Below are 26005 nucleotides of genomic sequence, written 5' to 3'. Positions count from 1 at the left end.
CGTACTAGAAATACATATAGTATTCATTATGATATGCCAACAATTCAAAAAGTAGTTAAAAAAAAACTTTGCTAGTAGTCAAGATAAAATTAATAAAATCTTACCAGGAATGAGATGGGTTGTCAATGTAGAATTATGCGACGGTTTTTATGAGCTGCATCAAATTTATCGACAATTTTTGAGGTGTCCAACGATTTAGCTGTTTCTCGTTCAATGTTGATAATTGCCAGGTGAACAAGTCTTTCATCCGACATTTTATTTCGCAAATAAGTTTTAAGACGCCGCAAACACGAAAAAGTCCTTTCACATGCTGCACTAGAAACTGGAATTGTTACACCAATGACACCTAATTTTAATAGCTCTGGAAACACAAGATCGTACTTTTGTAGCATGTCTATAAAATCCATAATATTTTTAATATTCACTTTTGTTTTTATTTGACATTGTTTAATTGTATTTGGAATTATTTTAAGTTCCGCTTGTAAAATTTCGAGTTCACTGTGGTAATGTTGTGCCATGGGTAATAATTTGTCGTAGTTTAAAAATGAGGGATTCTCGGGATGTAAGGCGTTGACAATTGGTGAATTCTTTTCGAAACGATTCTGTAATTCATTTGTAATTAAGTCCAGAACGGGATAAAATATTTTGTGTAAATAGTCTTCTCTATTAAATATTTCACTGCGTTCCAAACTATTTAGTTCTTCAGTGACCAAGTATGACATATATTTCTTTGGCATTTTTCTTCTTCTTGCTGTTGCTTCTATTGGTATGTTGTTGTCAGCACATATTTTCTCTGTTTCAGAAAATATTTCCATAAAGGTTTCATTTTTGTCATCAGTTCTCATCTTCATTATTGTGTCGTAAATAGAAGTTATTAAAATGTTTGCTTCTGAAAGATTTGATGTGACTTTTTGTAGATAATCGCTGGCATTTTTGAAAATAGACAACAATTGACTATACATGCATAAATTAAATATGAAAGTATAGTCCAGCTGATGTAGAAGTCCAAGAGCTTCTGCTGACCGAGCACTTTTACTGACACTTAATTTATTTAACAAAATCAACAGTTCAGAAAACACCTTTTTTAAAGATAAGCAAGCGAAAACTTGAGCCGTCCACCTTGTGTAACATATTTTTTTGAGTTCAATCGGTTTTTTATTTGGACGAAGTTCTTTCTGTATATTAATAAATTGTGCATGTATTGCAGAACCAGACACAAATACATACAAATTTTCTATCAAACCAAAAAACAAATTTGCCGTAGTCAAATTGCGACAGATATCAACTACTACCAGATTTAATCTATGACTGTAGCAGTGCACATAGATGGCTTGTTCGACCTCATCAGTAAATAATTTTTGCACACCACCCACACGACCACTCATTACGTTGGCACCATCATAGGTTTGGGCAACACACCTCTTGATGTCTACAGAACACCGTTGCAACAAATTTTTAATATAAGAAAATAAGAAATTTGCATTCAAGTCTTGGGCCGCGTGGAATCCAATAAATCTTTCGTAAACGGTACCATCCAAATAATATCGAAGTACAACCGACACCTGCTCGGTTTTGCTAATATCCTTTGTTTCGTCACATATTACGGCAAAACATGACGCTTTGTTAATTTCCGTGGAAATTTTTTCCAACGTCATTCGTGAAATAATAAATAAAATTTCGTTCTGGATTTTCGGGCTAGTATATTTTGAATTTTTGTGACCCTCTTCATTCAACTTCTTTTTTACGACATCATTATACTTTGCAAACAATGATAACAGTTCCAGAAAATTTCCTCGGTTACTACTCGCTGAATTTTCTTTGGATCCTCTTTGGGCAATACATTGCATTGCTGTATAAAATATAACATCCACAACGATACTTACATACAGTCTGTTCTCTTTCACTAAATTCAAATGAGCTTCACTTAACTGTCCCGCAACTGATCCTTCTCCAGATGCCTTAATTTGTTTAAAAGAACTCCACTTGATCATGCAGCTTTTGTGATCAGAACTTGAATTATGCAGTTTCAACCCACTTGTTTGGTCCATTGCTTTTTTCCAGTTTTTAAAACCTACACTGATAAATGCCACATTTGAATTTTGATCTGATGCATGAGGTGAGAAATGTCTGCACGCAAAACAATATACACTATCGGCACTGACACTATATTCTACCCACGGAAAGGTATTGTACCAGTCTTTATTGAACTGACGAAACTTATTTAAAAATTTTGTTTTTGGGTAGAACTGTAAAACAGGTTGTTTTGGTTCATCCACTTTCGTCTGCGACAAATCTAAAGGCCCTGGCACATGTGATCTACTCGAGAGTTTTAATTCCAGATTTTGTCGAGATTTTATCCAGCTCTCAAATTTTGCTTCGCAATCTTCCGTTTCAGGATCAGCTTCTGAAAGTGATTCACTATCCGTTGCAGATTTTCAAAACTCTCATCACTTTCTTCTAAAGTTTCGTCTATTGTACTAGGTCCTGGATCACTACTTGCAGTTTCACTAATAGTTTCTGCACTATCACTAGCAGTCTGTTCACCAGGTTTCAGTTTTTTAAATGCGGTGAAATAATCTGAAAGCGTTCGTTTTTTTTCTGACATTTTTAACAGACACAGTTGAACGACACGGGACAAAAGACTCCGGAAAACTAACACCACAAAATATCAAAAGCCTGCGTGCCAATCTGCATAGTGTGTAAAAGGCATATCTGCTGTATCGGCTAATTGCTTAAAAAAGTTATCGACAAAACCAAAACTGTTCACAGCAGTATCGCTTTACTCAGAGAGTTATATTACAAGATAAGAACATAAGATTATTCACAGCTAAAATTTACTGTTGATCTGAAATTTCGAATTTGCTTACTTTTAAAATTTAAAATTAATTTAAGGGGGCACCAGGGGTGGCACAGGGTTTTGTTGGGGTGGCCTGTGCCCCCCCAGGCCCCCCCTTGGTTACGTGCCTGATCACAAGTGATAATATTTTGCACAGTTCAGACAGGATTTATTGGACACATCATCGGCGTAGATGTGAACAAATTCCTAAAAACACTCAGGTTGTTGTTAGTTACAAATAAAACGTTAGATAAGTATAGAAGTATGAATTACTTTTAACACACGTTTCATGAATTGACATTTTTATTAGCGTTTTATGGTAGACGTCAAAAAGCCTACTTTTAACAGTGTTTGTTCTTCTTCTTTTGAAGCAATTGTATGATTTATTAATTCTTATTTAAATTGATTGTTTAAAAATTGAAACTACAGACGAATTACGTATTTATCTGAACTGGGTCTAGTCTGTGACTAAGTATAAATAACATACGAATTAATTACGAACAGTTATACTTTTACAAATTACCTTGCTTTTTTTGGTCGAGATAAAGTGTCTGTGATACACAAATCGAGACGTTTTATGTACCCATTTGTTGAACGTAATATTTACTTGCTAGAACCTAAATTTTAACAAAAAAAATCAAGTTAATTAAAACGAAGAAAAACTCATGTAGGATTTGATATGACAACTTAATGAATTATTTTTTGTCTTCGTAATCATCGTGGATATATTTTAGTTTTAGTTTTAATACCATTGGACATGGGATTTAAATGTCGTCAAGTCAAAGGTAAATAAAAGTTTATATTAATATAGAGTCAATGTATCCTCCTACTGTACCCATGAGTTGAATTATTTATATGTAAACTAAATAATTCGTAAAAATCCATTTCTAAATTTTAATTGCTTACGTCTGCGTCGGAAACGAATATATGTAAAAGATCGCAATGTTTGTTAAGCAGAACCTAACAGCTCCGCACTGTTTTAAATAATAAGGATGAAATTGCCATACCTAATTTTTTATTATTGACTGATTAAAGAGACAATGAAAACGATGATCGCTGAGTTTTATCAACGAAATAATAAATGTTGAGTCACTACAATGATATCTCATTCCAACTTGCAAGTTCATGCTCGATTCCAAGCATGAGTTGATAAAATTATTCTGTTACTTTGCTGAGTAATATCAGCGTTATTTGTTTTTATACACATTAATCACACTGTTATGTAAGTTTTGAAACCAGTAATTATAACATAAATATAATAAATGCGGCTTGGTTTAATTGTTGTATTTAGTGTTTAAATCAGCATTCTAGAGTTCCCATTTTTTGTTTTCTTCGGTATCTATTTCGATTAATGAAAGAAAATTTTGACGATTAGACGCTTTCTTTAAATAAACAGAGCTCAAGTAATTTTTCTAGATATATGTAATTTTGAATTTTGTTAACCGTGTTGGATTTAAGTAGTGATGTTGAATTTTTGATAAACTATCTCCTTCTGACGTCGTGTACCAAATTTTCAAATATAATTTGATTTGAGTGGTTGTTCAAGTGGAAACAAAAACAGTTATATGAAGGTAAAATTGATACTTATCCTCAATTTCATGGATTTCCGTCTGCGTTGAAAGAAATAAGTTAATAAAGGTAACTAATGTTGCTAGATTGTTTTGCTTATTTTCTAAACCTAAAATGATAGACAGTTTATTTTGAATGTGGTTTTATAAATTGAAAATATTATTGTGTTTTTTAATTGTAAGGTATATTAAAAAAAAAACCTCTTTAAATTTTTATTTCGTATTAAACTAAAGTTATTCTAGTGGTAACTTCTAAACCAGAAATGAAATCAATATTCAGCATTTCTTTAAAAAACAGGTTCGCTTAGCAAAAAACTTCCTTAATTTGGGGTGGACGAACAAGCTATTTTTCTCGTTGTATGCACCCTACACGAAGGAGGAGAGAGACACTTTACTCTCCCACGTTGTCTTGAGGACGGTTTTTGTCGACTGCACGTTATATCAAAGTAGCCAATATGAGCAAATAATATGACATTTTTTTAAGGCACTATACCTTTTTTTTAAATTCAACCTTTGAAACTCGGTATTGCCCTCCAGACGACGATGTTGATGTGATTAGTACACGAAATGGTACTTCAACGCACTAGAATGATTTTTTTTTTATGAATTTTTGGAGAGCGCTAACAGCGGTTCACAAACGTGTTACATATAAAATTTTCATTATAAAGTAATTTGGTAAAATTAATATAGACTTTATGGTTGCCCGTTTCTTATACAGTTACTCTTACAATAATCCCGTACAACCTCACTTTTACGTTGTGTCAAAATCAATACAAAATCAATAGCATGGATACAAATTCAGATTGTCATCTGTACGGGATTTTATTGAAATCAAGCGTATGTATATAAATAAAAAACGCAGCCAGCTAACACATCTCCCAAAATCTGTAATTACTAATTACCAATTGTCATACATTTCTACTTACTAAATGAATTAACCATTATTTACCCAATGAAAGTTTTTCTGCTATACGGTGTATATATGCGTGTATATGCATAAATAAAGAACTAAATACATACGTATTCTATATGTATATGTTACAGTCAAAGTGTTCATTCCGTCAATGTATACACTGACTAGCCAATGTATGCATTGACTGATTTGCTCAGTAAATGTGTTCACAATGGACGATGTGCAAGCTTTAACTAGTCAATGTATACATTAACGGTTCCCGTTTAGTCAAAGTATGCACCAAATAATACATGGTGACATAACCTCACATTGTACCTACTGATGTTTTAGAGGTATTTGTGATTTATTGTTTTTGTGTGGTGTGTAGTACATATTAAGTGTTAGTTTAATATTATCTACAATGGATAAAACTGCAATAAAAACAAAGTTTTATGAACGCATTGAAAAAATCCCGCAAAAACCCAACAGTTTTCGGATGAATTTAGAAAAATATCTAAAGTTAAAGGCAGAAGTGAAAAATGCAAAAACATGTTATTTCTATTTCTCCATAAGCATTAGTGAATATACTGTTCAGCACTTAACTCATTTTTAATAAAAATGTCACTTGTACTACTTCTTTTCTGAGCTCCTCAATTGTGATATTTAAGTATTTCTTTTTATTGAAGCTTTTACTAACAGACTGCAGTAAATGCATACACTGTCTAGTGAATGTATACATTTACTAGTAAAAGTATCCATTTCCATGCGCAGTGAATACTTTGGCTAAAACCGTAAGTCAATGTATACATTGACTAGTCAGTGTATATGTTACAGCTAATATCCGAAATCCGTTATTATGCATAATAACTAGACATTTTAGGAATTATGCATAATAACTAAACTTATCAGTTATTATGCATAATAACCGGAAACATTAGGAATTATGCGTAATAACTGAAATTTTCAGTTATTATGCATAATAACGGAAACGTTTAGGTAATATTGATAATAACTAACAGATGAACAGGAATTATGCATAATATTTTCCAAAAAGCTACCCACCCTGCCTCGCTTTCCCCTATATATCACATGTACAGTTGATTTAAAAAAAAGGGACAAATTACAGTTATATAAACGTCATATTCCCATTGCTTTTCATTGATCTATGAGAACCTGAATTGCTCATCTTGTCCCGTTTTTTTGAAATCAGCTGGACATGTTATAGGCCAGTGCCGAAGCCTTTGAAAATGGTAAAAAGTGAAAAAAAATTAGAACAGGATGATACCCATTGGGAAAGGAAGAAAACATAACAAAAATAAAAGGAAAAATAATTTACGGGCGATTTGAGGTCCGAAAGAGGAAGAGGGTGAGCTTTTAAAGGTAGGAAACGGTTTATCACGATTTCCGGCAAAACTACAAGTCCTATCGAAAAAAGTTAAATAGCAAAGTTCTAGGTAATAAAAGGATCTACAACTTTTGTATTTAGACTTTTTTTACATAGCCTCAAAATTTATGCGAAAAATTCAAATAACCGAGTTTTTGGTTTTTTATTTTTATCTCCCACAAAAAAGTTTATTTTTTCACGAAATTTGGTGAAAACTTACCTATTTATGTCCCAAACTCACTGTAATTTTTTTTATTCAAAATATTTATTTTTCCCCCTTATTTTGATTTAATATCGAAAAACCACCCTAATTTTCAATCGAAAATTCTCACGTCAAAATATTTGCTTTTTTTAAAAAATCGGTGTGCTTTTTGATCGTTGAAATCTCTATTTTCTGATGGTGTAAAAAAAATTATACATTACTATGGCAAATTTTCACAGGAAATGCAAAAAACGAAAAAACTCGAATTCGAAATATTTTTTTAATCATGTAAAATTTTGGGCTGTTTATTAAAATTTACACTTTAATTACCCGAAAAAAGTAAGATTCCATATTACGCTGATAAACTCAAAAATTTAAAATCCATGAAACAAACGCCTTCTGTTGGTGGGAGATTTGTCAATGTGAAAGATGATTTAATTCTTGTCAATTGTTTTTCGAAATCTTAATTGATTGAGTGTTATATTGTCATTTTTACATTTATAAATATATTTGATTAATTGTAATCCATTTTTTGCGATATCTTCTTTGTTGGCATGTTTTTTATAAAAATTTGTTATATTTTCTTTCTTTTCCAATGGGTATCATCCTGTCCTAAATTTTTTTGTTCTCAAAAATTATCGGCCCTGGCCTATTAGGCAATATTCTTAATGACTAATGTTTCAGGTATTATGCATAATTCCTGTTCCTCTGTTAGTTATTATCAAAATTACCTAAACATTTCCGTTATTGTGCATAATAACTGAAAAATTCAGTTATTACGCATAATTCCTAATGTTTCCGGTTATTATGCATAATAACTGACAAGTTTAGTTATTATGCATAATTCCTAAAATATCTAGTTATTATGCATAATAACGTATTTCGGATATTAGCTGTAACATATACATTCGCTGAAATGTACGCTTTGACTGTAACATATATATGTATCTTACATATGGTATTTTTTTTTAATTTTTCAATCAAATTACTTTATGGTTTCAGTAAACATGAGTAAATAATATACATTGCAATTTTGTTAACCATAATGCAAAAAATAAGATTTTCTTTATTTATTGTCTTTTGTGAATGTCCGGAACTTATTGTTTTTATATTTCCATGCCATTTTTTTTTGCCAACTGTCAGATTTAGAGTGTATCAATGGCATTTACATGTCAAACTCACACACTCACAAGTTCCAGGGCCCCAAGGCGACTGTGGAAAACAGTTCAAAGCTGGATAGCTAGACTATTGTTCAATCGTTAGTTGTGTTACTTGAGTAAGCTTTGGTGTTGGTTTCACACATTTTTTAACAAAGTTATTGCCTAGTTGCTATTATTACCACTATGATTTATCTAAGACTATTCATCTAGTAGGCATCATTAAATTTATTTTACTAGTCCCTATACTCAGATCTAATTTGCGCGATTTTGCACTTAGATGGATCTGCAAGGTGCTAAAGAAGTAAGAAAAATCTACTTAAAACAGTCCCTAAAATTTGTTCGGAAGTTACACTATCAATCATATTTTTTTTTATTTTGTTGGCTTTTTAAACAGGGTACCTTTTGTCGAATAAAATTGGATCTGTCCATTTTCTTTTTACCTTGTAGGTTTAGGTATTGAAAGGTTTGTCTATTGCTATTTTTAACGATATTTTCTACTGTAGAATAAATGCCACTTCATTAATGTTGTGCTTTTTTTTTTATTTTTGATTTTGTACATGCTCTTGTATATAATCTTTAAAACATATTACTCATATTAGTAATACGCGTCAAACAACATAAAACGACTCAAGATAAAAGTAAAAATAGTTTTATATTATCACTTGAGATTAGGCTTTTAACACATTTTATTGTTACATTTTTGTAAGAATTCAGCTATTACAAGTATTATGCTTAAGTTGATATTATACTAATTTTTTTTGTTTAATTTCTCTACATCTATCCATATTCCACCCTCTGCAGTAGTGACAAAACTGTTTTTGTCTAATTCCAAGGGAGTCTTGGTTTTGGAACTTAACTTTATCTTGTAATTTTTCAACAAGGTTGTTAAACCAACTTTGCTTTGTAACATCCCGAAGCGTAAACCTGAAAATGGAGATTTATTTACTTTAAATATTATATTTATAAGACACTAACCAATGCAAACTCTGGGTCCTTCACCGAACGGTAGCCATGTGAATGCTGGTCTGGAAGATTTTTGTTCATCAGAGAAACGTTCTGGGTCGAAGACTTCTGGATTCGGATAATAATCATTGTCCTTATGTAAACCTAGAACCGCTATATCAACATCCATGTTTTTAGGTAAGATGATGGACGTATTTGGAATTAAGTACTCCTTATTACATTTTCTCATGAGCATAGGAACTGGAGGATATTTCCTTAGCGTTTCTTTTAATAAAATCAGTTAGTAGAAGAATTATTTTTAGTTAATTGTATTCTTACCATTTATTACCTTGTCCATATACGTCATTTCCATAATTCCATCATATGTTAGTTCATCATTATATTTAGTCAACACTGAACTAATTTCATTTCTTAGTTTATCTTGTATCTCAGGATTTGTTGCTAGCTCGAACAGCGCAAAAGTCATGGTCGTGGACGATGTTTCAAACCCTGCTAAAAAGAACACAAAAGCTTGAGCTGCTAACTCATTCATAGTTAAAGCTTTCTCTTCAGTTTTTCCTTCGTCAGTAATTTTATCGTCGTCTACAACAGTCCCTCTATTTTTCAGTTGAATGAGTAAATGCATGAAATCTTTTCTTGAGATGTTATTCTTTTCTCTGTAAGCCACAGTATCTCTTACCGCTTTCATAAAGAAATTTTCAACTTCTGGTTTTGTCATTTTAAATTTAATAGCCTTCAACAAATTACGAGGAAATGCGAACTGCATTATAAATTTGAGACGTTCCCATGTATCTATCTCGAAAACTCTTTTACCGTATTTTCTAAATAATGCATCAGGGTCTTTCAGACTATTGCATTCTAAACCGAAGGCCACTGATCCTATTATGTCCGTTGTAAATCGACCTAAAATATCCTTAATATCTAGAGGAGTGTGCTCGACGGCAGATTTATCCATTACTGTTTTTAAACCAACGGTACAGTCAGCGAGTGTCTGGAACATCATCTTCATTTTACCGGATGTGAACGTAGGTGTTAATTTGATCCGCATGTTTTTCCATTTGGTGTCTTCCAAGTTAAATAAATGTCCGCTTAAAGGATCATGATGTTCGTCGATGAAAAATCCATGATTTACAAAATGTTGAAAGTCTTTTTGCATGATGCACTTTATTAATTCAGGATCTATAGGGACGTAGAAGGGTTTGGCGCCAAGGTAAACTCCACCATGTTTTAAACCGCGGCATTTAAATTCTTTATAAAATTCTGCAAACTGTTCACCGAAAGTGTATTGTCCGAGCATTAATTTTTTAGTGTCTCCGAATGGAATTGAAGGGGATAGTGTGGGAATTCCGAGTTTCTGCAGTTGGGAAAATTTCCATTTTAGGTAAACTATCACTATCACTGACACTGCAACCACTATTCCTACTACATCTAGATAGTTGATTTTTTGAAGGACATCCATTTTAGAGATCAGAGTCTGACATTTTAATATTATCTAGTAAATATTTCATTACACAGGTTGTAACTGATGTAATTATGCCACGATAGTTCCTTTATAACTTTTAAAAAGGATAGTCATGCGAAATAACTACACGAGAACATGCAAGTGAACAAACAAAAATTTTGTTGACCACAAATTTAATTACTGCATTAGCATCTTTTATAATGATGCAGGTGGAAAGACGTCAATTTATAACATGAAACAGCAATAATAGTCTAATAATGCAGCTTTTTCTCGAAATAAGAATATGCATGCAAAATTAATAAAACCTTTTTCCGTCAAGTACTGTTAAATAGCGTAATTTCCCCGCATTTTTATATGATCAAATTGGCTTTAATTTTGGTTTTGGATTCGTGTTTACCCTTTCGAAATGCGAATAATTGGCTTTGGACCAGGTAAATGGTGAACACATCACACTGTACATTGACATTCATCCATATCCAATAAAAATCTCGTTATGCGAATCTAAAAAGCAAATCCAAATTCAAGTTTGACATTAACTTGAACATAGGTAACTTTCCTGGTAGTTTTGTTTTATAGCTGACGAAAAATTTGTAAAGTAATTGTGACAACTAAGGGCGTACTTCGCTCCACAAGAAACTATGTCACGGGTGATCTCCATAAAAAAATATATAGAATTATATTGCTTCGACTGTATCAACGGTTTAAAATTGTGTTCTCTAAATTTTCTGATATTCGTAATGTTGATTTGACCACTTTTGGGATTACCATCTAGCCGGAGACAATCGAAGTGGTAACAGAAAATTAGTGCAGCTTTTATTTAAAATTTAGATATAATTGAGCACATCACCTACACAGAAAAATGCCGTTTATGAAAGAGTTGAGAGTATTTTCGAATTCCACATTCAGGAGAGTAATGAAAAAGAAAATTTATTTCATTAGTTATTTATGAGCGGCAGTTTGTCACACATACTCTACATGTGCCCTTGTTTTGATTATTATCAACTAATATAAAACAATTTAATTAATGATACTTGCTTTTAAACTAACAAACACAGAAGTTGAAAATTATAATAATATCAAATTGTGGAGCAAATGACGGGCGAATAATAATTGTATTTATTTATTGTTTCTTAACGTGAGAATTTTAGTAGATAATAAAAACGTATCATTCCAAGAACAGCATAACATAAATATGTTAAACAAGACAATGAAAATACAAAATTTGTCGTTCATTCTTTGTTTCACTAATTTAATTTCTGAACATCCAACCATACGCCACCTTCTGCGGATGTGATGAAGGACGTCGGATCTAATTTCATTGGAACTTTAGTCTTGGGGCTCAATGTAATTTTGTAATTTTTCAAAAGAGCAGCCAATCCAACTTTACTTTGTAACATTCCAAATCGCAAACCTAGGAAGAAATATTTAAACAAAACTTAAAACATAATCAAGTGTCTTACCAATACAGAGCCTAGGTCCTTCACCAAAAGGAAGCCAAGTAAAAGCTGGTCTGGAGTTTTTATTTTCCTCGGAAAATCTTTCTGGGTCAAACTTCTCTGGATTTGGATAATACTCGGGGTCCATGTGGAGAGCCAAAACTGGAATTCCAACCCCAATCCCTTTTTCCAATCGTATATCTGACTTTGGAACTCTGTAATCCTTGTTGCATTTCCTTGTCAAAAGTGCTACTGGAGGGTATTTACGTAAAGTTTCTAAAAAGCGATTATTATTTTTAATCAAAATACCCTGCACGAAAAGTGCTTACCGTGTAACACATTTTCCATGTAAGTCATTTCCATCACGGCGTCATATGTTAATTTTCCGTTGTGATTTTCCATAACGGTATTGATCTCTTCCCTCAGTTTTTCCTGTACTTCTGGGTTACTTGCGAGTTCATATAATGCAAAAGTCATTGTTGTAGACGAAGTTTCAAATCCGGCTAAGAAGAAAACAAAAGCTTGAGCAGAGAGTTCGTTCATAGTCAACGCTTTCTCTTGGGTCTTCCCATGTTCGTCAGTTATTTTCTCATCATCTGCCACGGTTCCTCTGTTTTTCAATTGCAAAAGTAAATGCATAAAGTCTTTTCTGTAAATGTTGTTCTTTTCTCTGTAGGAGACGGTGTCGCGGATCGCGTTCATGAAAAACTTTTCGACATCATTTTTCGTGAATTTGAACCTAAATGCTCGTAAAATTGCATGAGGCAGAGTAAAAATCAAAATTACTTTAAGCCTGTCTAATAGACTAACTTCGAACACTTTTCTGCCATATTTCCTAAATTCGGCATTTGGGTTTTTAAGACTGTTGCATTCTAAACCAAATGCAACTGAACCTATAATATCAGTAGTAAAACGCGCCAAAATATCTTTGATGTCAACTGGTTTATGATTCACAGCTGATTCATTCATAATATCTTTCAAACCTACCGTACAATCAGCTAAAGTTTGAAACATCATTTTCATTTTACCAGAAGTAAAAGTCGGTGTTAATTTGACTCTCATGTTTCTCCATTTCGCATCTTCCAAATTGAAAAGATGTCCACTTAGAGGATCCGCATCTTCGTCTATGTAATTGCCGTGATTCATGAAATGAGAAAAGTCTTTCTGCATGATATGCTTAACGATATCTGGGTCAATTGCAAGGTAGAAGGGTCGCGGCCCTAAATAAATTCCACCGTGTCTTTGCCCTTGCGATTTGAATATTTTGTAAAATTCTTGAAATTGTTCACCCAATGTTTTACGTCCAAGAAGAAAATCTTGGGTGTCGCCAAACGGTAGGGTGGGATTTAGAGTTTGTAGACCTCTTCTTTGCCAGTACGTCAAACGCCATTTTAGTACTCCGATAATTCCCACTAGGATTGTTACCACAATGGCTACTAGATCAAAAACAAGATTCTCTGTCAAAATTGACATTATTGTAAATTTCGAAGACAAAGAACTGTTTAATATCCTAAAAATAAATTTAATATGTCATGTAATTTTATATACAATTAAACTGTTTTAAGCTTACCACTCTTCTTGATGTACCCAGGTTTGTGATTATCTTGAGTTAGTCTGCATAGAATATTGTACAGTGAATTTATATGGGTTTACGTTTATATTTATATACGTATTTTTTATCAGTTACGGATAAGATATGAAATACTCACCATTGCCTAATATCATTTAATTGAGAAGTCATTAATATTATCAAAATATATTGATTTTTGTATGTTAATTTATGAATGTTTTAAAATTAGTAATAATACAAAATAGCCATCAGTTGAACATGTGAATGGAAAAAAGTTTGTCTTTTTTTTGTGTGGCATTCTATGCCATAAACTAACAAGAAAGATATTAAAGATAGACGTCACATCAATACTGACTAAAGGGTGTGTAGTGTGTTTGATTGCGTTTTAGGAAAGTGTTTGTCATATGTTACTTATTAGGAGAGTGCACGCCAAATTATTCATTATTTACATTAACAATTTCTGCTGCTACTTGTCACCACTTAAAAGCGTGTTTTGTATTTACCATGTTCTTTTGATTATTTCAGTAATACGTCATAATGATATTAGCGGGATATAAGATGTCCGTAGTGACTTGACGGGTTACATCTTTTGTCACAAATATTGCGTATTTAATAATTGAACCACACCAATGTACCCTTTTCTTATGGAAGACTTCCGCTTCGTTTATGCCGCTAAAGAATTACTAACTCTAATGCTACACAACCACTGAAATGTGAAACCAAAGGATGTCGAAACTGCTGTCTACAGTTTTATATATACATATACCATGTCGCAATCGCAACATGCTCGAGACATCGATCCAGGTGGAAATGTCGAAAAAGTGTGTAGAAAGTGCAAAGAAAAAGTCCAAGTTGTGTTTACTAAATGTGCAAAGTGTGACAAGTATTATCATAAAAGTTGTATGCAGCAACTCATAAATAGAGGCAAACAATTTACAACAATTACGGATAAAGTCATGTTATGCGAAGATCATTGCCGTGACATCAGTACAATTGAAGCAACTTTTCAAGATGCGATCCAAACACTTAAAGTTGCAAATAACAGCCTTAAGAAGGAAAATGACGACTTAAAAAAAAAACTAGAATTAACACAACTTCAATTGAAAAATGACCCACAAAACATTATCAGCCAGGTGAAAGCGGAATTCTCTGATTATTTCTTATCTATGAAAAAAGAAATCAATGATACTATAAATGGGAAGTTCATTGAACTTCAAAATTCGATGGTAATACCCGAAATTCAAGTCAACCAGGAGCAGAGTCTCCCTCCCAAAAAATCATACAGCGAAACAGTCAAACGTGAGAAAGACGTTGTTATATTAAGACCAAAAAATACGCAAGAGACATCAGCTACAATTGAAACACTGAAACAGAAAATCAAACCTGAACAAATTGAAGTTGGAATTACGAAAATTAAACCTTTAAAAGACGGCGGAATCGCTGTAACATGCAACAATCAAGAAGAAACTAGAAAACTGGAAGAGGTAGCAAAAGTTAACCTGGGTGATAATTTCCACATAAAAGAATAGAATTGCGAAACCCCAAAATTAAAATTGTTGGACTTGCTCAAAAACTTGATGTGGAAGACTTAAAAGAATGTCTCATTAAGCAAAACGCCGAACTTAAAGATATAACGGGTATTTTCAAACTCGTAACTTGCAAGAAAATGATCAAAAAATATTTAGCCATTATTGAAGTTGATCCAAATACTTTCTCCCAATTTATGGCCTTAAAAACAGTTTTTATACAATGGAGTGAGTGCGCCCTGTATGAACATGTTAACACTCTTAGATGTTTCAAATGTGGTGGCTTTAACCATATGGCTGAGAAGTGTAAAAAAAATCATCCGAAATGTCTGAATTGTGGAAAAGATGATCATTCTGAAAAAGAGTGTGAACAGGAACCTATATGTATAAACTGCGTGAAAGTCAACAAGAAATTAAATTTGCAGTTAAATATTGAACACTCTCGTTTTGATTGTAACTGTGAGGTATACAAAAGACAAGTGGAAATTAACAAAAATAAAATTAACTACATTGCATAGCAACCAACTGATAAAGAAGAAAACTTTAAGGTGCTTTTTCTAAACGTACAATGTTTGAGGAACAAAGTTAATATTATGGACGCATTGTTGCAAACTTATAAATTTGTGTTAAGTGAACACTGGCTCACCACCACTGAAACAGAATTTGTCTTCTTTGAAAAATTTATAACAGCAGCAGCTTATGCAAGAATGCAACATTCCCATGGAGGCGTTATCCAACTCGTTGATTACAATAAAAACTTCAGATCTTTAACTAATGTTACGAATTTATCAGTTGAAAAAGATTGTGAAATGGTAGGTACGTACTTCCCTGCATTTTATCTGTATATTGTTGTCATTTATAGATCACCTTCCGGACACTTTAAAAATTTCATTGACAAATTAACACAAGTGTTTAACTGTTTAGACTTTAAAAATAGGAATATATTACTTGGTGGTGATTTTAATCTACATTTTGAGAAAAAGGATGATAAAACTGTTAAAGTTTTAACTGACTTAATGACAAGTTTCGGCATGAAACATTTAGTAAATTTCCCAACGAGAGGATTATCTCGCTTAGATAATGTTTACACTAATATTACACCAGATTGTTGTAAAGTTATGCCGTTTAAGTATGATGTATCCGATCACACTGGTGTAGTGATATCGTTACAAAATATAATAGGTCTTAAAATATGCAAAGAAGACAAACAAGAAATTAAAATTGTAAAACCTATAACACAATATGGAAAATTTATCTTCTTCACTATACTTAGTAAAGCCAGGTTGGATTTCATAAATTCGGATATTGATATAGAAAATAAATTTACCATGTTTTTAAATACAATGTGCTACTACTTTGACTTAGCCTTTCCATCTAAGACAGTTGTTTCTTGTAGACATAATTCTAATAACTGTAAATGGTTTACTAGTGACTTATATAAAATGAGAGGAACCTTAGAATTGATTAAAGATGCATATAAGTTACACGGTACTACAGAATTAAAAACACTCCTAGATTCGTATAAAAAGCGGTATAAATTATCTATTAAAAAAGCAAAAATCAACGCAGCAGAAAAATTTGTTTTTGATAACAAAAATAAGCCAAGAGCATTGTGGACCATTGTCAATAATCACAAAGCTAAGAAAAAACAAATTAATTGTAACATAACTCCTGATCAATTTAATCAACATTTTTCAACAATAGCACAATGTATTGTCAATAAGTTGCCTACTGCAAGTCGTGATCCAATATCTATTATGACAAACACCAGTACTATGCATAATTGTGTCTTTCTATTTAAAAAGGTATCTTGTGTCCAGGTAAGAGATGCTATAAATAGTTTACATAATAGTAACGCCAAAGATATATATGGTTTTTCTGTCCCATTAATAAAATATGTAAAAAACTTACTAATTTCTGAGATCACGAAGTTGTGTAATTATTGTATAGAAGAAAATATCTTCCCTTCTTGTTTGAAAGTGGCCTTAGTTGTGCCTATACATAAAAAAGGAGACTCTGATGAATTAAACAATTACCGACCTATTTCTCTTCTCCCTGTTTTGTCCAAGATATTAGAGAAACTACTGCTTAATCAAATTTTAGATTATTTACAAGCAAATGATATCTTATCGCAGTGCCAATATGGATTTTCCAAAGGTCGCTCTACCATATCAGCAATTTTAGATTTTACTAATAATGTTTTTGAATCTTTTGAATCTAAAAAAATTTACTCCACATCCTTTTTGGACCTCAGCAAAGCGTTTGATTGTGTTTCCCATGACGTTCTAATAAGAAAACTATTTTATTATAATTTTCATCCTAGTGCTACGAAGCTACTATTGTCTTATCTTAGTACCCGAAGTCAATGTGTTAAAATAGATGGAAAACTATCAAGCACATTGAATGTTGAATATGGTGTGCCCCAAGGGTCTATATTGGGACCGGTACTTTTCTTACTATATATAAATGATCTACCAAACCTTCTTAATCAGACTGACATAATTTTGTATGCTGATGATACAACTATAAGTACATCAGATTTATCTTTAGATAACCTTACTACCAAGAAGACGCAACTTAATACCTTAGCTGAAGAATGGTTTGTGATCAACAGATTGTCCTTAAATAAAGACAAAACTGTCCAGATGTTATTCACCTTAAAACATACTGTTTTAGACAATACCTATTCAGCCTTTGCAAAATTTCTTGGTTTACACATCGATTGGCAATTGAACTGGCACAAACATGGAGAACAAGTCTCAAATAAAATTTCCAAAGGTATATATTTTTTAAGATTCATGTCTAACAGTCTCTCACAAACTTTTCTTAGAACAGTATATTTTGCTCTAATACATTCGCATCTTCAGTATGGTATCTTGGTTTGGGGTCACTCGTCCTCACTTCAAAGTGTGTTTAAACTACAACGAAGAGCTGTCAGAGTCATAGCTAACATTGGATATAGAGACGACTGCAGGCAGTATTTTAGGGAACTGAATATTATCACATTACCCTCTTTATTTATTTATAAATGTTTGGAATATATTGTCACTAATCTTACATCCTTCCCGTTACTCAATGAAAGTCATCAATATTATACAAGAACGGAGATGGTTGCATATAATACATTAAGGTTGACTAAAACTAGAGATGGAACGCATTATTTAGCTATTAAATATTATAATATTATTCCCACATTAATTAAAAAACTTCCACCAAAAATCTTTTTACATAAAATAAAAAAATATCTCGTAGAAAAAACTTTCTACAATTGTGATGAATTTTTAAGAAATAATTTTAGTGATTTAGTTGCAGAAGCTGTGTAATTTAATTTAGTTTAATATTTAAGTAGATAATTTTATTTTATGTTTTATGTATAACAAATTAATTCTTTATTTTATTATAAGAAAAATGTAACGATGAATGTAATTTTATTTTGACGTGTGTAAATACTTGTATTCTAACACAAATATACTATCTATCTATCTGTCTATATTGCGTTGTCCTCCTTTCGGGTTAGTAATTAGTTGACTTCATAATAAGGAGTGAGACAAAAGTATCAAATAATGAGACAGGATTTGACTACCAACCTTAGTAGGAGAACCAACAAGATTTTCAATTCATATTGTTGCTCCAGAACTTAGATTTAAACTGCACTCCTCAAACCATTTCTATATTAAGGCCAGCCTTTTCAAGGTTTCAAAAAAGTCAACCAACCAGTCTTAATTCGAATTTATTAATCATCAGTTTTTTTGACGCCTGCTCATGATTTACCTTTTTTATCATTAGTTACTATACGGGAAAATGTAGATAATTTTTCTGGGTATCAGAAAATTCGACACAAGAGAATATATGATGAAAAGCTTTCATAACGAACAGAAGGGTGAAAATACGAACAGAACTATTCATTTTTGCTGTTGTCATTCTAATTGGCTACTTTTCATGCCTTCATTTGTTTTGTAATTAAAGTGAATTTTCGTACTTTGATAATGATTGATGAGTTAAGATTTCACAAACATCATGGAAAATTTGTACCTACAGTAATATTTTTTGACATTCATGATTTTACTGTTGGTAGGTTTTTTCATGAATAATATTTGAGAAATTTGACAAAAATTCCTCGTTTACTTAGAAATTAATTACACCTAATATCTTTTGTACATGTAACAAACATGCCACATTTTGACACTTTGAAGCAAGGAAATATGACTTTTTTTACATTAAGACATATCTCATAAAGCATATCTTCACAAGTATTTTCTAGCATTTTAAAAGGGATATTTTAAAATTTTATCTAATGTGGTGAACAGATTTTAACTACAAATTAGGAAAACATAAATAATATGATAAGGATATGAACCTACTGGTGATAAAGATTCACTCAAAATAGGGCGTAAAAAACAGTAATGCTACCAATGAATGTATTTATTATTGGTGAACCAACATATTAGTTGCACATTTCTTTATTATGAAACAAGTTTTAATTTATTTTACTTGGATATGTCACATACGTATCATACATATAAAATAAGAGTAAATGTCAAAACGTTATTACATTAATTTTTCAACATCTAACCAAATACCTCCTTCTGCAGACGTAATAAAAGCCTTCGCTTCTAATTTCAGTGGAAGCCTTGTTTGTGAACTTAATGAAATCTTGTAGTTCTTCAAAAGAGTAGCCAAACCAACTTTACTTTGTAGCATTCCGAATCTTAAACCTACAAAACAAAGTAAGCATTATTTAAGAGAAATTAAACTAATTAGTATTTCGTACCGATGCACAGCCTTGGTCCTTCACCAAAGGGAAGCCACGTAAAATTGGGTCTCGAATGTTTATTTTCTTCAGAAAAACGCTCAGGATCAAATTTCTCAGGGTTTGGATAGTAAGCAGGATCGGTATGAATAGCTAAAACTGGAATTCCAACGTCAGTACCTTTTTCTAAGCGAATCGAAGTGTTAGGAATCGTGTACTCCTTATTACATTTTCTTGTCAATACAGGTAGTGGAGGGTATTTTCTTAGAGTTTCTGAAAAAAAAATTGAGTCATGCTTTTTTTACGTTTACAAACAATTACCATGTAGTACTTTTTCCATGTAAGTCATTTCCAATACTCCGTCGTAAGTTAATTGACCATCATATTTTTCAAGTACAGCGTTAATTTCTTGGCGCAGTTTTTCTTGGACATCTGGGTTAGTAGCCAACTCGTACAGTGCAAATGTCATTGTAGTAGATGATGTTTCAAATCCTGCCAAGAAAAACACGAAAGCCTGTGCGGAAAGTTCATTCATTGTTAACGCCTTCTCAAATATTTTACCATCTTCGTCAGTTATTTTATCATCGTCCGCAACAGTACCTCGATTTTTCAACTGCAGAAGCAAATGCATAAAATCTTTCCTGTAAATATTGTCTGTCTCTCTATAGCGTACAGTGTCGCGAATAGCTTTCATGAAGAATCGTTCCACCTCACCATTGGTAAATTTAAAGTTGAGCGCTCTTAGAATTGAAAACGGCACAGTAAGTGTCAATATTACTTTGATCCTCTCAATTATTCCCACTTCGAACACTTTTCTCCCGTATTTTCTGAATTCAGCATCTGGGTCTTTTAAACTGTTACACTCCAATCCAAATGCGACTGAGCCAATAATATCGGTGGTAAAACGACCCAGGACGTCCTTAATATCAACTGGTATACCATTCGAAGCTGACTCATTCATGATATCCTTCAAGCCCAAAGCACAATTTGCCAAAGTTTGAAACATCATTTTCATTTTTCCCGAAGTAAAAGTTGGTGTTAATTTAACTCTCATGTTTCTCCACTTGGCATCTTCCAAGCTAAATAGATGAGCACTTAGAGGGTCGGCTTTTTCGTCGTAGTAGTTACCATGATTCATAAAGTGTGAAAAATCCGTTTGCATTATGTGTTTGACAATTTCCGGGTCAATTGGAACATAAAATGGTTTTGGACCAAGGTAAACACCACCATGTTTGTGCCCCTTAGATTTAAAGGCGTGGTAGAACTCTCGAAATTGTTCGCCAAGGGTACGTCGTTCAAGGATGAAATCTTTTATGTCTCCAAATATTAGTACGGGATTCAGTGATGGTAAACCAATGCGGCTCCAATACGTTAAGCGCCATTTTAGGAGGGCTATTGTTCCTATAAAAATCGTAGACAAAATTGCTATAATGTCGAAGACGATATTATCCGTGATAAACGTCATTGTGTTCACATCTGAAAGATAACCTTGTAGTTTTTATGTTTGAAAGATTACAGTTGTTTTTTAAAAATAATGATATTTTCGACAAATTTCGTTTTGGTTGATAAGCACGAATCCACCTTGAATTAAATAAAAATGTAGAAGTATTGTTTAGCGAATTTTTTTCCTGTTATTGAATTCTCGATAACGGAGAGACTTAAGTTGACTTAAAATAGATAATAAAAATTACTGTATGATTGTTAAAAGGCCTTTTTTACCTTCAATGGTTACAGTTCTTTTACAATAATAAAAAAATATTTACGCTTTCACTACAGTAAAAGTGCTAAGACTTAAATTAAGCCAGTACTTTACTTTATAATTTGCAGTAGGTGGTAACATAAAATTTGCAGTTGGCATCATCGATTTGAAAATGACATCACGTCACATACAAACACGTTTGTGTTAGAGTATAGATCTGACAGACCTGTCACGTGCTTGTCAGTTCTCTCATGTGTTGCCATGCCATATTAAGGTGTGAATCGGAGAGTTGTACGTTATCTTGATTATAAAATTTATTGTTTACAAAATATAGAAATATTTAAACATTTTAAAAAATGACACGCACATATTACGCCAAATATATAACATGAATATATTAATTACTTACGTGGTATACCGAGTCCGCTGTAGCCTCACGTTTTTATTTACGAACAGGGATACACGAAGTTAAACCACAAATTAAATAAAAAATACTGTCAACTTAACAAAGGTGTTCAATTTATTTATGTACATTACTGCGTTAGTACTGAACTGATATGAAATATTTAAGCTCAAATCATTAGATGAGTAGGTACATAGTGTCAAGGTTATTGTATTCAGCATGTTTGAATGAAGCGTCGTATTGTACAGGAGATGACGTACTTACTAAATATAAAAAAAATATATATCCCAACACAGGGTGATCATGATCAGTATGAAATAAATTGTATACAAATGAAGATTTAAAAGAAATTACGGTGGTGATAATTTGACACATCTTACATCGTTGCTAGTACTGGATATTTAGTATATATTCGTTATGTAAAAACCTTTTTTTAAGACGAAAGCTTTGAATTGCACCTTGGGAACAAAGTTTTGAGAATTGAAATATTTTAAGTAGGTATCTATACAAATAGAGATAAACTACGACGATGTTCTATAAACCAATCTTTTCATTATCTACACAAACACATTACGATAGTTTTAATACTTGAAATATAGAATATGAAACTCGTTATTTATTGTTTCTAAGCCATACTTAACATTAGAATTTGGAAATATTTGCACCGATAACAACATTATAGTGTGAAAAAAATGACAAAAGCTTGTTTCTGCCAGATAACATTTAAATTGTTTTCTCGGAACTTGAAGATTGTCTTTAATCTAACTTCTCAACATCTATCCAAATGCCTCCAGCGGCGGTTGTAACAAAAGAGTTTTTGTCTAGCTTGAGTGGCAGTACCGTTTTCTTGCTTAATGTAATTTTGTAGTTTTTCAAAAGAGTAGCCAAACCTACTTTACTTTGTAATAATCCGAATCGCATACCTACAAAGATAAATTTTTGTATAATAACAGTGTTAATTTGTGATGGACATCTTATACCTATACATATTCTGGGTCCTTCGCCAAACGGAATCCAAGTATATGCTGGTCTGGAGTGTTTGAGTTCTTCAGAAAATCTTTCAGGGTCGAATTTTTCTGGATTTGGATAATATTCTGGATCTGTATGAAGTCCCAAAACAGGAATCACAATATCTATTCCTTTTTTAATAACGATAGATGTGCCAGGAATTGTATAATTTTTTGTACATCGTCTGTTCAACATTGGAACGGGTGGGTGCTTTCTTAAGGTTTCTGTAGAATTTCGAAGATTAATTGGATATTATCAGCACTTAGATATTTTTGCTTACCGTTTAATACTTTATCCATGTAAGTCATCTCCATAAGTCCATCGTATGTTAGTTTATTGTTGTGTTTATCCAGTACCGTGTTAATTTCTTCTCGGAGTTTTTCTTGTACATCTGGACTAGTTGCAAGCTCGTATAACGCAAATGTCATTGTGGTAGATGATGTCTCAAAACCAGCTAAAAAGAAGACAAAAGCTTGCGCCGTAAGTTCGTTCATAGTCAGAGCTTTTTCTGTGGTCTTTCCATTGTCATCTTTTATTTTTTCATCTTCTGTGACGGCTCCCCGATTTTTCAACTGCAAGAGTAGGTGCATAAAATCTTTCCGATAAAGATTATTCTTTTCTCTGTAATTTACAGTGTCCAGAACAACTTTCATGAAAAATTTTTCCACATCTGGTTTGGTGGTTTTAAATTTTATAGCGTCTAGAATTCTATGAGGTACGGCAAATTGTATTAAAGCTTTGATTCGTTCCATGTTAGTCACTTCAAAAACACGCCTACCATATTTTCTAAATTCTGCATCGGGATCCTTAAGACTGTTACATTCTAAACCAAAAGCTACCGATCCAATGATATCTGTGGTGAAGCGACCCAATATTTCTTTAATATCTACAGGAGCATGGTTACTTGCCGATTCGTCCATAATGTCTTTTAGACCGACACTGCAGTCGGCTAACGTTTGGAACATCATTTTGATCTTCCCAGAAGTAAATGTTGGTGTGAGCTTCACTCTCATGGTTCGCCACTTCGCATCTTCGAGGTTAAATAGATGTCCGGTTAGAGGATCATTTTCTTCGTTAATATAGAAGCCGTGGTTGACAAAATGTTGAAAATCTTTTTGCATGATGTGTTTTATAAGTTCTGGGTCAATCGTGACATAGAATGGCTTGATTCCAAGATAGACACCAGCGTGTTTTCTGTATCCTTTTTGTTTGAGTGTTCTATATAAGTCACGGAATTGTTCACCGAATGTTTTTCGTCCAAGAAGTAGATCTTTCGTATTGCCGAAAGGCAATGTTGGTGTTAAAGTTGGTAAACCCATTTTATCCCAGTATGATAATTTCCATTTGCAGTATGCTATTATTCCAACAATGATTGTGACCAAAATTGCAACAGCGTCAAAGGTACTGGACTCGGTAAAGACACCCATGGTTGAACGTTACTTGCAATATGAATAGAAACAAATAAAGTACGAAACCGTGTACAGAGTGCTGATAATTAATAACTAAAATAAGAGTGCCATAAAATCTCTTTATGTACTTTGTTATCTCATATCAATAATGAAGTGACAATGACAACGGTTTAAACATTTCACGATTACATTGCATATATTTATTTATTTATTATTATATAAATCTGATACATTTGTACTTCACAACAAAGAAACACGACACTATATATGTGCAGTTATTAAAAAAACAACAGCAAAAATTTAGATATAACACAAACAGTTATATCATAATGATAGACCCGATTTACAGGAACGCTTAATCATGCTATTGATCGAGCATGTGATCAGATTAAAATAATGGAATTTTCAGTTTCACGTACTATTCATATTAAATATTTAATTCATCCACTATAGCTTTTATGAAGAAGAAAAGTGTATTAAAATATAAAATGGTGACAGAGGCAGAATTTTGAGGTTTTTTGAAAAGTAATATGTGCAGATAATATGATAGTTGACTCTGCTTTTTTTGAATTTTAAAAATTCTTGTAGAATAATTGCTACTTTGGTTATTTAGCTGTTGAAGTTTGACTAATAAAAATAAATGCTATATGAAATGAGCATTTTTTTGTCTAGAACACTAGTGTTTAAGCATGAGGATCGAGTCGTAAATGCATTAATCAGCAGCATTTTTTGACGCATTAGACAATTTATTCTTATCTCTTAGGTGAATAAACAATGACTGGCCAAAAAATGTTAAAATTTTGTACCTAATCTACACTATCTACATTGTTATAAGATGCAATTTTTAGAGGAATGTTTACAAAAAATGTACATATTAAAACATGAATGATTTTTTTGTTTCTCATTGGTGGTTTATTTTTAAACCGCTGTTTACTTTTTTTTTTTTAAGTGGATGTAAGATAACTTTTGAATGTATCTTTGTTGACATAATTAAATGTATCGATATTTTTCGTATTAGGATTACAATTACGAATAACATAAAGAGCTTCAACGGTGTGGATCTCATTTTCTTAGGCTCGCTCGAAAACCATTTAATTTTTACGTTGTTATTGTTACTCCTAATAATGTAGACAGTTCCTATAAAAGATTTCATTGAGCTAACTTTTAAACAATTTAAAAGCATGCTCAAAAGATAATTTTATTAGTGTAATTTTCGGAGAAGGCTAGTTGCTCAATATCAGTATTCAAGTTATTTATTTTATGACTTGTATAATGTACAGCATCTAGATGAATTATGTGTTATAAAATATGAAATCACTTGAAAGAATATCTACTAAGAATAAAGTTATGCTTCGGATAAAAACAAGAACTGTTTTATTTACTTATGCTGTTTAGTAGATATGAAAAATATCATACTTCTATCATCTAATTCTATGCCACAGTATATGTCCTAGAATGTACCTTCCGTCGTTTGAGTTTCATTAGCATTTGCGCTTATTTTTTCGTAGACCATGAACCATGATTCCCTCAGCTTAACCATCGAATTCACTTACCCACGTTTCTTTTCAAAATCGCCTTCATAATGTATTGTTTGGTATTGCACTCGAAGGGTCGTTGATATTATGATGTTGGTAAAATGACAAATCATAAACAACATCGTTCGGTGGACCACATGTGATGCTTTTCTGGCGAAGATGCTGCCTACTGATAAGACCGTTTCAAACTAGGTGAATTTCA

General features: G+C 32.4%; 5 protein-coding genes across 10 annotated transcripts in view; 1 reads left to right on the top strand and 4 right to left on the bottom strand.

Moving 5' to 3' along the window:
• LOC135131743 (uncharacterized protein) overlaps nt 1-26005 on the top strand; it is a 228195-nt gene that overhangs the window by 119777 nt on the left and 82413 nt on the right. The gene's annotated exons all lie outside the window — the stretch shown is intronic.
• On the bottom strand, nt 8784-10500 carry LOC135131691 (cytochrome P450 6A1-like). Its single transcript, XM_064059540.1, has 3 exons — nt 9324-10500; nt 9018-9269; nt 8784-8966 (listed from the first exon to the last, which is right to left on the bottom strand). The coding sequence occupies exons 1-3, from the start codon at nt 10462-10464 to the stop codon at nt 8791-8793; spliced, it is 1569 nt and encodes a 522-aa protein (XP_063915610.1). The 5' UTR covers nt 10465-10500; the 3' UTR covers nt 8784-8790.
• LOC135131702 (cytochrome P450 6A1-like) lies at nt 11572-13542 on the bottom strand. Its single transcript, XM_064059552.1, has 4 exons — nt 13474-13542; nt 12233-13413; nt 11928-12179; nt 11572-11878 (listed from the first exon to the last, which is right to left on the bottom strand). Exons 2-4 carry the CDS (start codon nt 13374-13376, stop codon nt 11712-11714), a joined length of 1563 nt encoding a protein of 520 aa, XP_063915622.1. The 5' UTR covers nt 13377-13413; nt 13474-13542; the 3' UTR covers nt 11572-11711.
• Nucleotides 19407-22041, bottom strand: LOC135131684 (probable cytochrome P450 6a23). Its single transcript, XM_064059532.1, has 4 exons — nt 21858-22041; nt 20071-21225; nt 19771-20022; nt 19407-19714 (listed from the first exon to the last, which is right to left on the bottom strand). The coding sequence occupies exons 2-4, from the start codon at nt 21212-21214 to the stop codon at nt 19548-19550; spliced, it is 1563 nt and encodes a 520-aa protein (XP_063915602.1). The 5' UTR covers nt 21215-21225; nt 21858-22041; the 3' UTR covers nt 19407-19547.
• On the bottom strand, nt 22448-25940 carry LOC135131672 (probable cytochrome P450 6a14). Of its 2 annotated transcripts, XM_064059526.1 has the most exons (4): nt 25822-25940; nt 23140-24298; nt 22832-23083; nt 22448-22774 (listed from the first exon to the last, which is right to left on the bottom strand). In XM_064059526.1, exons 2-4 carry the CDS (start codon nt 24284-24286, stop codon nt 22608-22610), a joined length of 1566 nt encoding a protein of 521 aa, XP_063915596.1. In that variant the 5' UTR covers nt 24287-24298; nt 25822-25940; the 3' UTR covers nt 22448-22607. The 2 variants fall into 2 exon arrangements, with proteins under 2 accessions (XP_063915596.1, XP_063915591.1); XM_064059521.1 differs by lacking the exon at nt 25822-25940 and having other exon boundaries at nt 23140-24344.

This window comes from Zophobas morio, unplaced genomic scaffold, assembly GCF_036711695.1.
Source record: "Zophobas morio isolate AGI-343-1 ecotype UQ-CSIRO unplaced genomic scaffold, CSIRO_AGI_Zmor_V1 ptg000002l, whole genome shotgun sequence".
NCBI lineage: Eukaryota > Metazoa > Arthropoda > Insecta > Coleoptera > Tenebrionidae > Zophobas > Zophobas morio.
Note: the sequence above shows the minus strand (reverse complement) of the source record. Positions and strands in the feature narration are given on the sequence as shown.